At 40.3% G+C, this 12,662-nt stretch overlaps 1 protein-coding gene across 5 annotated transcripts in view; it reads right to left on the bottom strand.

Annotated features, from left to right (window-relative positions):
- Rgs7 (regulator of G protein signaling 7) overlaps positions 1-12,662 on the bottom strand; it is a 384,424-nt gene that overhangs the window by 26,435 nt on the left and 345,327 nt on the right. For all 5 annotated transcript variants that reach the window (XM_036202165.1, XM_036202166.1, XM_036202167.1 and 2 more), the window contains 4 exons: positions 8,772-8,846; positions 4,481-4,579; positions 3,048-3,109; positions 1,907-2,017 (listed from right to left, as the gene is read on the bottom strand). In XM_036202165.1, coding sequence (XP_036058058.1) covers positions 1,907-2,017; positions 3,048-3,109; positions 4,481-4,579; positions 8,772-8,846 — 347 coding nt within the window. The remainder of the gene's footprint in view (positions 1-1,906; positions 2,018-3,047; positions 3,110-4,480; positions 4,580-8,771; positions 8,847-12,662) is intronic.

Here is a 12,662-nt window from a genome sequence, read left to right as displayed (position 1 = left end):
CTATATAGCCCTGGATTGCCTTAAAATCACTGTGTAGACCAAGCTGGCCTAGAATTTACAAAGATCCACTTGTACCTGCTCCCAAGTGACAAGATTAAAGACATGTTCCATTATGCCTGGGCCATTTCCTATTTTCTTTATCATGTATACCTTAGAATAATGCCAATTTTTAGCTTATCTTCTAGAACAGTAATAGATCATTGATTGACTGTTCTTCATGAACATGTGAGAAGTTAGATTAATAACAATTTGTAACTAAGAGTCTGGATTGATTCTTACCAACTTTATGAGACTGACATCCTCCTCTAATTTTATAGATGAAAAAGCTGATGCATAAAGTGTTATAATGTGATTCTGTCATACAAGGAATATGGGGCAAAAATCCAGCCACTGTTACCCAGAGCCCCATTTCAACTACTATACAGTTGCAGTCTGTGGTGTAGGTCACCCTTGGAATGACGCATTTGTACCTAGAAGACCTCATTTCTACAGATGACTCAGCTGCAATTAAATATGAACCATATTTACTCATGGATCGGGGGTCCAACTTCCATATATATACATATGCATATAAACATATATGTATAAATACACATTATATATGTATAAAACTTGTGACTGAAGACTTCCAAATTGGTAGATGTTTAAGATCAGTGGCTGGATATAAGAGAAATGGACCATAAATACAACCTGGAGCCATATGTGATATCACAGGTTTGTAATCCCAGTGTCTAGGAGGTGGAGGTAGAAGGATAAGGAGTTGGATACCATCCTTGCCTACACATGAGTTGAAGGACATCATAGGCTACAGCAGACTCTGCCTAAAGCAAAACAAAACAGAAGTGCTATTGAATACTAATCCTGTCTTTGTAAAGGCACATGACACGAAGCTCACCTCTGATGAACTTCAAGATTGATGCCACAGTGCCCCACACAGCTCACCAAAGAAATCTGGGGTTCTAAATTGTGCTTGGGACTTTAAAAGTCAGTTTCTCTGAATTGATGGTGAGTTCATTTAGTTTTGAATGGGGTTTATATAGGCATGTTTGTACTGGCCTTAAGGAAGTGTGGATTTGGGATCCATTTTACCTGAATACAGACCTATATGACTATAAGGATTTTTCAAATGATTTATTAGCAAGGAGCTGAATTTTAAAAACTGAAGATCTGAGTTCTGACTAACAAATCTTTAAAATGTCACCCCTAATTTTGGGCCAGTTCTTTTAGCAATGTAAATTTGTTTCTAAAATTAAAGTTTTAGAATCTATAAAATTCAAATGTCTATATGGAGGACTATGTAATATTCTGAAATATGCACATTCTATAATGTTTAAATTAGGTTAAATACATCTCCTTAAGTAGTATGTCTCTAAGGTGAAAGTATTCAGGATCCTTTTGTCCAGAGTTTTCAAATACACAACCCATAGATATCACCAGTTACCCTACCATCAAAGAGCACACCAGAGCTACTAGCTTCCATGGGACTGATATTTAATGTCCATCAATCAATCTCTCCTTATGCCTCTTTCTCCCTTATTTTCCCTAGCCTCTGTGAACCACTATTTACTCTCAGCTTTATGCATTTTTATATTTTGTAAGATCATGTAGTTCTCTTATTTCTATATCCCACTTATTTCATTTAACATAGTGTTTTACGGTTCCATTCAGGTTTCCATGAATGACTATAATTCCATGCCTTCTGATAGCAGAACAGCACTCTAGCAGCAGGGCAAATCTCAGTGTGGAAGCATGTGCCCAGAATCTCTTTTTGACTAAGAATGATAAGTCATAGACAATGTAGAGAAAAAGCAAAATCACCTTTACAAGGAGCCAGCTCACGACTCTGCTATTTCATATACACTCTGAAATAGCTGACATATTTGGAAGGAAGAGACCATGTCTTTACCTTGCTTCAAGTTCCCAGAAAGTAGTATCATCCGAGAGCCATGGGTTGGAAGGGTCAGGTGGCACAAGAAATGGGTCATACTCTATATACTGTTCTGTATAACTTAGTAGGCTAGAAAGAAAACAGAGAGAAAAGATTTCCAGCTTCATTTTTCAGCCTGAAGTTACATCTGGTTCAAGGTAAGGGAAACAACATGAAGAGAGATGGCTAGGGAATTCACATCCATTTACAGAAAGAAATCCAGGACAACCTACATACAACAACTCACGATGGTTCTGTCAGGGAGATGTGGTTGAGGATTCTACCTCCCAGTCTGAGCATGGGTGTGAATATGCTCCTTAAAGATTACATGGCCAGCTCTGCCTGAGCAGTAAGTGTTGAGGATGTTTCCTGTCCTGTCTAGCTGAGGCAATCATAGCAGAGCAGATTGTAGACAAGTTGAAGAAAGGATTGAAAGACAAATTTAGTCTCAAATATAGATGGGCATCACTAGCCAACAATTTTTTTTTAAAAATGATATCAAAACCAAATGGTAAGCAGAGGAGGGTAAAGTTAGAAAGGACTACTACAGTAAGCAAACAGCATATATATTTTTTTTTAAATTAAGAATAGACTTATTTTCTGAGTTGCTGTAGAATGGCATTTCTGTATGCTGTGAAAATATATTGCTACCATTGGTTAATAAAGAAGCTGCTTTGACCTTGGCAAGATAAGAGACAGCTAGGTGGGAAATCTAAGAGAGATATGGGGAGAAGAAAGGTGGGGTCAGAGGAGATGCTGCAAGCTGCCACCTAAGAAGCAAGATGTAATGGAATTCAGGTAAAGCCAGTAGACATACAATGATGCATAGATTAATAGAAATGAGTTAATTTAAGAAAAATGAGCTAGTTAGTAATAAGCCTGTGCCATAGACCAAACAGCTTGTAATTAATATAAGTCTCTCTGTGTTTATTTGGGACCAAATGGCTGCAGGACACTGGAAAACTTCTGTCTATACAGGGGATCCAATGCCTTCTTCTGTCCTCCCTGGGCACCAAGTACACATGTGCATAGACATACATGCAGACATAATACCAACACATAAGATAAAAAGAAACACATCTTTAAAAAAAAATAAAATCTCGGTATCTTAAATATTTACCTATCAGCAACTTTGGACATTTTTAATCGATGTCTATCTAACTGTATTTGCCAGTATTTTATCTGAAAAAGAAAGTTGAAGACATAGTTAGGTAAACATGGCATCTCAATTCTCTAAATTCCAATCCTTGCTGAGTACATTCTAGGAAAAAAAAAACCTTAAAGCTAGGAAACAATAAAAGCAGAAATCTCTGAAAGGGTTAAAGTATATAATCTGTTTGAATGTAACCATGGCCAGATAACTTTAGCACATGGTACATTTGAACACAATGCTTGCTTCAAAAAATGTCACTTCATTTGAAAAGTGCTGTGGTGGCTTGAAACATCCACGAGAAAGAACTGGGTTCAGAATCCACTTACTCTACACATTCTTAACTCATAAAACAAATGTAGTTTTATTGGTTACCATAACTTTAAAACAAATTTTATATCTTTGGGCTACCCGAAGAGAAGAGTGAAAAATCATATATTTTGAAAGTAATTTTATCAGCTCATGACACATGCCCACATAGATATAAATACGGGATAAAACTAGTTTTAGAAGAGAAGCCTCTGAACTACTTTTCCCTCATGGTAATTATGTAGTATAAAGGGGAACATTAACTTATTGATAAGGTACAGGGCAGTAAAATATTCGTGAAAATGCATCAAAGGTAGGGGATCGTCCCTCTGACTAAGCCAACTATGACTTGATAGGAGACTTTGGCATTTGCTTTGGAGTATGTCTTGGAGACAAAGTGACTTTTACAAAGGAACAGTGCAGACCATGATGACACACCAGTGTTGATAATGGCAAACCTCAAAAGGTTAGAGAAATCAGTGCTGCAGAAGCATGAGTGCCCACACTTGTGTTGGTGATCATATCCCCTCATGTGAGAAATAGGACTCTGACCCCAACCTGCTGCCCTCTCACCCTTTAAGACATAGCTTTAGGGACAGAGCAATTCTCCATGGCCAACACACCTCTAAAACAGGTATATGGTCGCTAAAAACTGTCTGAAGGCAAAGAAGGGAAAAATTAGTGAGGAGTTTTGAAAAGCATTTCCACACATTTTATGTTTCAAGGGTCATGTCTTAGAATCAGATCAATGCACATACACAGTAGTGCTGGGGGTTGGCCCCCAAGATCTTGCACAAGCCAAGCAAACACATTACCAACTGAGCTACACTTTTGCCTCTTGGTTTAAAATTTTGTTTTGTTTTTATTTTGAGACAGCGTCTGTGCTCAAACACAACTCCCCTGGAACCTTAGATCTTTTTGCTTTCAGCCTCTGTGAGCTGGAATTACAGGCATGTGCCATTCATTACCTTCTAATTGTAAATCTCTATAAAGCCGTTGAGCATACAAATAACCTTGTAAATTCCACCCATTCTCTTCCCTGCATGGTGGTTGTCCCACAAACCCTCAGCTGGTCATTTCACAGGTAGACTTACCTGTTGGTGCAGTTCGTCTTCCGTAGGAGGCTTGGTTTCTGGTGTAGGTGTGTGGGTGGGACTGTGGCTTCGGATGTCATTTTGTAAACCATAGACTGACTATATTAAAATAAGAAAAGTGTCAGGACAAAATACCCCTGGTACCCAGACACCTTCTTAAAAGCAAATGCTATCATAGTGAACTATCTCAAAGCTCATTTGATGATGTTTCTTATAAAAAATCTAAAGGGCATTGTAGAAGAGGGAGGGATAAGAGATAAATATCACCAAGAATACTTGAAAAATACATTGGGAATCATTACTTTATACCTATATGAAATTACATATAACACACACACTCTTTCTCACACAGACAGACAGATAGACATGGATACACACAAACACACACACACACACACACACACACACACACAGACACAGAGAGAGAGAGAGAGAGAGAGAGAGAGAGAGAGAGAGAGAGAGAGAGAGAGAGATTATACTGCTTGGGGTAATAATATCCACCACCCGCAACTGTGTGCTAGATAAACTAAACCTACACACATTGATCCTTTCTTTTTCCAATACTTCATTGCATGCCACCTCAGGTTTCTGCCATCACTGATGGTGTGTGAGGAGCTGATGGCGTGAGGTGATGGCATGTGAAGAGCTCTCCTATTCCTCTGGGCTTTCTGGGAGGAAGGCCAAGGAAGCCCAGTTCAGATATCAACACAGAGTCTAGTGCTAGAAGAGGGTGAGTGAGCACTTCAGCACACCCCAGCTCCACCTTGTTTACTCCTCCGTTTTTTTCTTGAAGTTGGAACAAGTCAGCCACAGGAAGGGATTTTTGAGTAATTCAGGTAGGAGAGGGAACACACTACACTTTTTAGAGAGCTGACTGACTTTTGAATTCTATTTGGCTCTACTAGAGGTGTGAGCTGAGCAGATGAAAGGAACTAGGAGCTTCTACAAGGTTGGGCTTGCTGTGGGCTGGCTTTGCTCTTTGTTTTAGAGAGTTCCTAGTGGCAAAATGTTTGTGCATTGCATCTTAATAGACTTTGTGATTCTTTCTGTGGCTTTCCCATCCTAACATGAAGGGAAACTGCCTCAAAAGAAAAAGTACTCAGGCCATATTGGGATCTTTGAAGGAAGAAGAAAACCAACATGAAATAAATCTCCCAAACCTGAAAAAAATCTTAGTTTTGGTTCATCTTTATGTAGGAACTTTCACTTTAGAAGAATGCTGGAGTTACTGGAGTTACATGGGGGTTAAAACCACAGAAAAGAAGGTCTTTCGAGTCACGGAATGCTCTTTGTCAAAGATGCCAACCCTTGGGTTGTTCTTAGAATGACTGATGCTGGTTAGAGACCAGTGTGTGTGTGTGTGTGTGTGTGTGTGTGTGTGTGTGTGTGTGTGTGTGTGTGTGATATTTTTTACAAAGAACTCCTTGTTCACTGGGGCTGGAGATGTTGTACAGTGGTGGAGTGCTTGCCTAGCATCTGCCTCACTATATAAAATCAGGTATGGTGGCACACATCCTTGATCTTTTCACTCAGAAAGTGGAAGAAGAAGGATCAGAAGGTCATACTCAGCTACATAATGAGTTCAAAGATACCCTGGGACACATGAGACCCTACTGTATAACAACAAACAAACAAAAACTGACATTCTTTTCCCCCAGTAACTTCCAGTTTCCAATAGGCCCTCAGCTAGGTGTGACTTTGTGAGTTCTTTTTTTCATGCTGGGATTTTTAACTGGTTTGATCTTGTATAGGTCATGTACACACTGGCACAGCCACTGTGAGTTCCTGTGTGCAATGGTTGTCCTCTGCCTGGAGAACTGTTTCACAGCCATGTTCCACAACGTCTGGCACTTACAATCTTTCTGCTCCCACTTTCATGATGATTCTTGAGCCTTGGGAGCACTACAGGGTTAATCAGATGTCTTATTTAAGGATGAGCACTCTACAATCTCTAATAAAGACTATCTGTTGGCTTAAGCCCATGTCTGAGCAGTCTTCTCTGGCAAATACCTCACAATATAACTATATTCTAAATCTTTATCCTTATATCTACGGATAAGTGTAATAGTGAGTAATCCTCACTCTTTATCAAGGAAATTTATCTCTGAAATAGATAGAAACCATTAAAGAAAACCAGAACCAATAGAAATCCACAGCTTTGGAGCTCAGTTCCAACTGATACACACAACTGCAACACAACTCCTCCACCTAAGGCGCAGTGATCATTGTGGAAAAGGAGGCAAAAAGATTATAAGAGCCTGAAGAATCGGGGTTTCCTGTGAGACTATGTCTCCAGGAATTGTCAGGAAAGTTACACCCATGAAGTCTCATCAACATAGCTGCCCAAACAGTTCCTGAAGTCAGACACTGATAAACATACTAGCATGGAAAGGGGAAAGCTCACAAGGGGCCTCAATCCTAGACAAAGAACTACAGGCATCTCTGGAACTCCCACAGTGGGAGAAGCAGTCTTTCCCAGGAAAGAGCACACTAATTGGTTATCCAATACCAAATGGCAAGCCCTGAAAACAAATATGTACAGGTAACATTATACAGACTGAGCAGGTTGTACTTTCATATTAAGGAATACACACACACACACACACACACACAATGTAACAACAATTTTAAAAAAGAGGCCAAGGATTTGAAAGAGATCAGGGGGTGGGGGAAACTTGAAAGGGTTGGGAGGGAAGATAGGGAAGGGGAAAATTATGTAATTATTTCAAATCTCACAATATATATATATGCTATTTATTATATATAATATGTTATATAATTATAAATTATAATAATATGAATCAACACATATTTAACATATATATTAAAAAGTGATGCATAGGCTCCCGTGTACAGGATCAGGATAGCTCTTCTCCTGAGGCATTCTCTTGCAGAAGACTGAAAAGTCCTGTCCATACAAAAGTGTGTCACCAAAACATTGATGTTAAGAGGAGGTCCCCCTACTCTTCCTGTAGTTACTAATATTTTAGATTTTCCCTTACCCTCAGATGTTCCCCCAACAAACACTCTATTTTCTTATTGATATCTGTGATATTGTGTCCCTCAAAATAGTGTGCACTTTAATAAACTTATCTGGGGTCAGAGAACAGAACAGCCACTAGATAGACATAGAGGCCAGAAAATTGTGGCACACATGCCTTTAATCCTAGCCTTCTGGAGGCAGAGATCCATCTAGATCTCTGTGAGTTCAAAGCCACCCTGCAAACAGCCAGGCATGGTGACTCACGCCTTTAATCCCAGGAAGTAATGACAAGAAGCAGAAAGGTATTTAAGGCATGAGGACCAGGATCTAGTTAAGCTGGTTAAGCTTTTAGGTGTTTGAGCAGCAGTTCAGCTGAGATCCATTTGGATGAGGACTCAGAGGCTTCCAGTCTGAGGAGACAGGATCAGCTGAGGAACTGGCGAGGTGAGGTGGCTGTGACTTGTTCTGCTTTTCTGACCTCCCAGCATTCACCCCAACACCTGGCTTCAGGTTTGATTTTATTAATAAAACCTTGTAAGATTCATGTTACAGATAGCCTCTTTCCCCAGACATCTCCATCTCCTATACCTGCCTGCTGGGCTCCAGGAGGACACCTATCTTGTGATGAGGAATGAAGTATACCAGCTTTCTTCCCACCTCCTGTCACAGTCTCCTGGCACCACCCTTCTGCCTCCAAGCGTGCTGTAGGACAAGGTCTTCTAAGAAAAACTGTAACCCTTTACATAAGCTCAGTGGCAGCCTCTTGCAAGAGACCATTACCAGTGGGCCTGTTGACTGCTGAATTCCCTCAGAGAAAGTGGGGGTAAGGAGTGTCATCTGAGAGTCCCTCATGCACCATTCAGCCATTTGTAAGCAGTTTTGCCCTAACTACACTTAGACTCATGGTCTTGGAAGATGCTAGAGTATCCAGGCTGGGAAAGTTAACTGAGAGGGAACTCCATCTACACAGCCATGGAAAAGCTGTCATCCTCGCTGGATGGAGGATTTTCCAAGTGCAGCTACTTTTGAGGTTCCTTATATTTCTGAAAGTAGCTTCTCAGCCATGTTCTGTAAAGAAGCCCAAAAGATTGATTGGTTTCCCAGGGCAAACTCTGATGGCATGTGCTTTGGTTAGTCATTGGGATCTTATAAGGAGAGGTAGATGTTGCTTTCATTACCCTGGAAAAGGAATTATGAGGACAGAGCCCCAGAGTGAAGTATTTTTTTAACATCAGAGGAGCGGTATTTGAGACGGATGTGTTGAAAGCAGACTCTTCAAGTAAGACCACAGGACACATGTTCGTTTACCTTGCGTGTTTTGTGTGGGTTTCTCATTCGGGATGACTTCTTAATGTCTACTTCTGTGGTATTTACACATCCAGGCTGGAAATGAAGACAAAAAAAGACAAAGAACGTTTTAGGTGTGCCGGTGCTAGCTGGATAATCATCAATGAATCATTTGCAGAGCTTGAGCAGATACCACCATGATCAGGTCACCTGCAGTGCCTTCGAGATGACCACTGCCACCTTGAGCAACAACCAGTAAGACAGTATCCTGCAGCCTTCTCCTTCTGGTAAGTGGCTCCAGAGCCTCAAACAACTTCTAGAGACATCAAGGAAAAAGGACTTGGGCTTGACATGGGAAGCAGGCATTCATACTGGCTCAAACTGGATAGTCTGAACAAGGATGTCCAGGAAGAACAGTATGATGCCCTTCCCTGGTTTCCATGCACAGCATCCCACAGGGCATATGTACATTTCTTATACTGCTTTTAAGCGGTCCTCATTTTTCCCCAAGGTACGCAACTAACATAGTATTCAGTTGAGCCAGCACAAATCCCAGACTGAATTTTTTAAATTTATTTTTTATTTTATTTTTTTTACGGTGATTAAGAAATCTCTTACCTGGGAATATTTGGTTTCCATGGAGAAGGTAAGGCCAGAAACAGAAAGTCCACACACTGTACTTTTCCCAGTTTCTCAGGTATGTAAATCCCTTCAAAATAGGAAGTTAAAAGGAGTGTGGGCTACCTGCTGCTGGCCTCCTGACAGGCCTGAAGTCACATTTTGACAGAACTACTGTTCAGTTGCACAGAAATAACTAGATGTGAACTTCTTTTGTATTTGGAGGAAGAGAGGGGAAGTGGGAGGGATGAAGAGAAGAAAGAGGAGCAAAGCAAAGGATGGATCAGGAACGCTCTCCCAAAGCAACCCCGGGTGGTTTCAGGCACACCAGAGAAGCAAGAATCAGAGAAGAAAGGAGTTTCAGATGTGCAGAGAATCTTAGACCTGGGGAAGAAGTTTGGTTATGCGGGTTGTATTTCCATCCCTTGAAGTTTGGGGTACAGTATTTAGACAGATGTAGTATTTACTTTAAAAATCAAGTTATATATCTCTGGCCAAATTTTCATTTCTTTCCCTCTTACAAGCTTTAAATGACTGTAAAGGCAACCCCAGGGGCACTGTGAATGTGGAATTGGGATGGGGTGGTCAAAAAGGACTGGGTTGCCATCGCCGCTGCTGATCAGCAGGGATTCATTCTGAGTGATGAGGAACATGAGGGAGCCCTCCCCCAACAGCTCAGGCACTGTGAAAGAACCCATCACACTGCAGAGCTCCATGAGAACACTGAAAGAAAATAGTTAATCATTTCTAAAGAAAGTTGACATTAAAGTAAACACAAGCATATCCACACACAACACTCCAAACACCGAATGAAATACATGGTTTTCTGGGTTATCTGCTTCAGAATAAAAATTTAAAATATTAGGGGCCAGTGAGTTGAGTTGCCTCAATGGGCAAGGCTAATGACACAAGTTCAATTCCTTGTAACTCTCATGTTGGAAAGAGATATCTGATTCATTGCAAGTCGTCCTCTGATCTCCATGTGTATGCACTGGCATGGGTATATATGCATGCAAATGCGCACACTCGGGTATATGCGCGCACGCGCGCGCGTGCACACACACACACACACACACACACACACACACATTAAATCAATCAACAGTATAGGCAGAAGAAAAAACATCGGTTGTGTGGGACTAATTTACAGACACCGAGCAATTTGCTTTCCAGCACCAGGTTGACCTGTATCCAATATTTTTATCCATTCTTTCTGTGGTGTGTAAACATTAACTTCTTAAAAATGAAGAGGCCCGCTGATTTTAATATTTTTAACATTAGGCAGAATTCACAACCATTAATCTACTTGTAACCAAATGCTTTAGAAAATTAAAGCATTGTGTTTTCATTTTCCATCCAATTTTTAGTACCTTCTGGTCATCCTTCCCTAAGTTGACCATTCAAAATGAGGCACAAAACTCTTTAAATTTCTACTGACATATTGATATTGATCAATCAAAAGCCAGCATAGCCGGGGAGATCACAGACAGTTTATGTTATGTACTGGGAATAACAACACTTGATGCCCAAGAAAAGGAAGCCATAGTATCTCTTCTATGGGAAAAGAATCTAAAAAGGGTGTAAGGGAGTATAGATATAGCCAAAGAAGTGTGGTTCCCAAGAGCCAGTTTGTCCTGTGACCCCAACAGAAGCTTTCTAACAACACAGACTGTATGCATATTTAACATTGTCTGAGGATAACAAGAAAGAAGAGTTGGGCCTGGAGAGATGGCTAAGTGCTTAAGAGCATGCACTGATATTACAGAGAACTAGAGTTTTGTTCCCAGCACCCATGTCAAGTGATGCACAATTACCCGTAATGCCAGCTCCAAAAAGAGCTGATGGTTTTAGTATTTGAAGACACCTGCATTCACATGCATATACCCACCTCTGCACCCTACATTTATACATAATTAAAATAAAACCAATCTTTAAAAGTCAAAGAACAGGAAAGTGAACCTAAGGCAGTACTTCCTTAGACTTATATATGCAACAGGCAAGGCATGCTTCTTGCAGACCATCATAGTAAAAAGTATAGAGATGCTGAGACCCACAGGTGGACAAGAGCTTGAAGTTCAAACAAAGACCTCAGTATACATGGATTGTATAATGAGAGCAAATGTCTGGAGGACAAATTCATCAGTGATGATCAGGTGACCATCTAGACCCTACATAGCCTGACAATCTGTCCCAAACAAGAGTCAATCAACAAGTTTCCAGAAGGTGTCATGCTGCCTCTTGGCCTTATTCACCACTGCCTGAGATCAGACAGATAAAACCTCTGACCCTGAACTCTCCTCCAAAACCAGTGTGTTGGACAGCAGCAGTGGAAGCTGAGGAAACAGAAATTGTGATTATCTCCCCAAAAATGGCTGAATTAGCCACACCTGCATGTTAAATAAGGCAGCTCACAGGCCCCATGTCTAAACTCATCCCCCAAAAGGGCCTCTGAGGAAATGAGAGCAGTCATAGAAAACAGAAATGCTTATTTTATACATGTGCAGAGTCTGAATTAATTGAACTCTATAATTCCTTTCATTGAAAGCCAGAATTCTAAGTCAATTTGACTTCATATCAAGTGGTATAATTAACAAATGGCCTCAGAAACTGTGTCAGACGACGAAGGCGTGAAGTGGAAAACGCTTTATCCCATAGGCACAGATCTGACTGGCAGTCCAAAAGAGAATTAAAATTTCCATTCTCAAGTTTCAAAGCTTATGATCTCTTGAATTTGATTAATGAACCATTAACAGACATCTATAATTCCTACTTGAGCTGATTGTTAAAACGCTAACAGATTAAAAGGAAAGGACTAATTGTAAAAGCAAATATTATTTATAGGCCAAATCCAGAGATGGGTATGTGTTTTATAATCTAGCTCCCATCTCAGGAAAATGAAATTTGCCTGATCAGACTTTATCATTAGCAGCTAAAGGGGCAATATGAAAACTTGACAAGAAAGACCTGGGATGCCTGTCTTAGTGAGTTCTGCAAATTCCTGCTATTTCTAATGTCTCCCTCTTCTTTCTGTCAGCTAAAGGTGAAAGTGAATCTTGCAAAGTTGTCTAGTGTGCTTGCAAATTCCTAAGGCCATGATTGACAGCTGATCACCTCTGAGTACTGACTGACTTTCGGAAGTCAGGCACTGGGGTGAATGAAATACTGAACATCGTTTCTGACATCATTTTATTTATTCAAGGACTATTTTTTCCCTGCATCTAATTAAGTGTCAAATTGTGATGATGAATGGAGAGACAGAAATAGCAGTATGATCAATTTCCCAATAACCTCCTC

The sequence above is a fragment of the Onychomys torridus genome, chromosome 11 (assembly GCF_903995425.1).
Source record: "Onychomys torridus chromosome 11, mOncTor1.1, whole genome shotgun sequence".
Lineage (NCBI taxonomy): Eukaryota > Metazoa > Chordata > Mammalia > Rodentia > Cricetidae > Onychomys > Onychomys torridus.
Note: the sequence above shows the minus strand (reverse complement) of the source record. Positions and strands in the feature narration are given on the sequence as shown.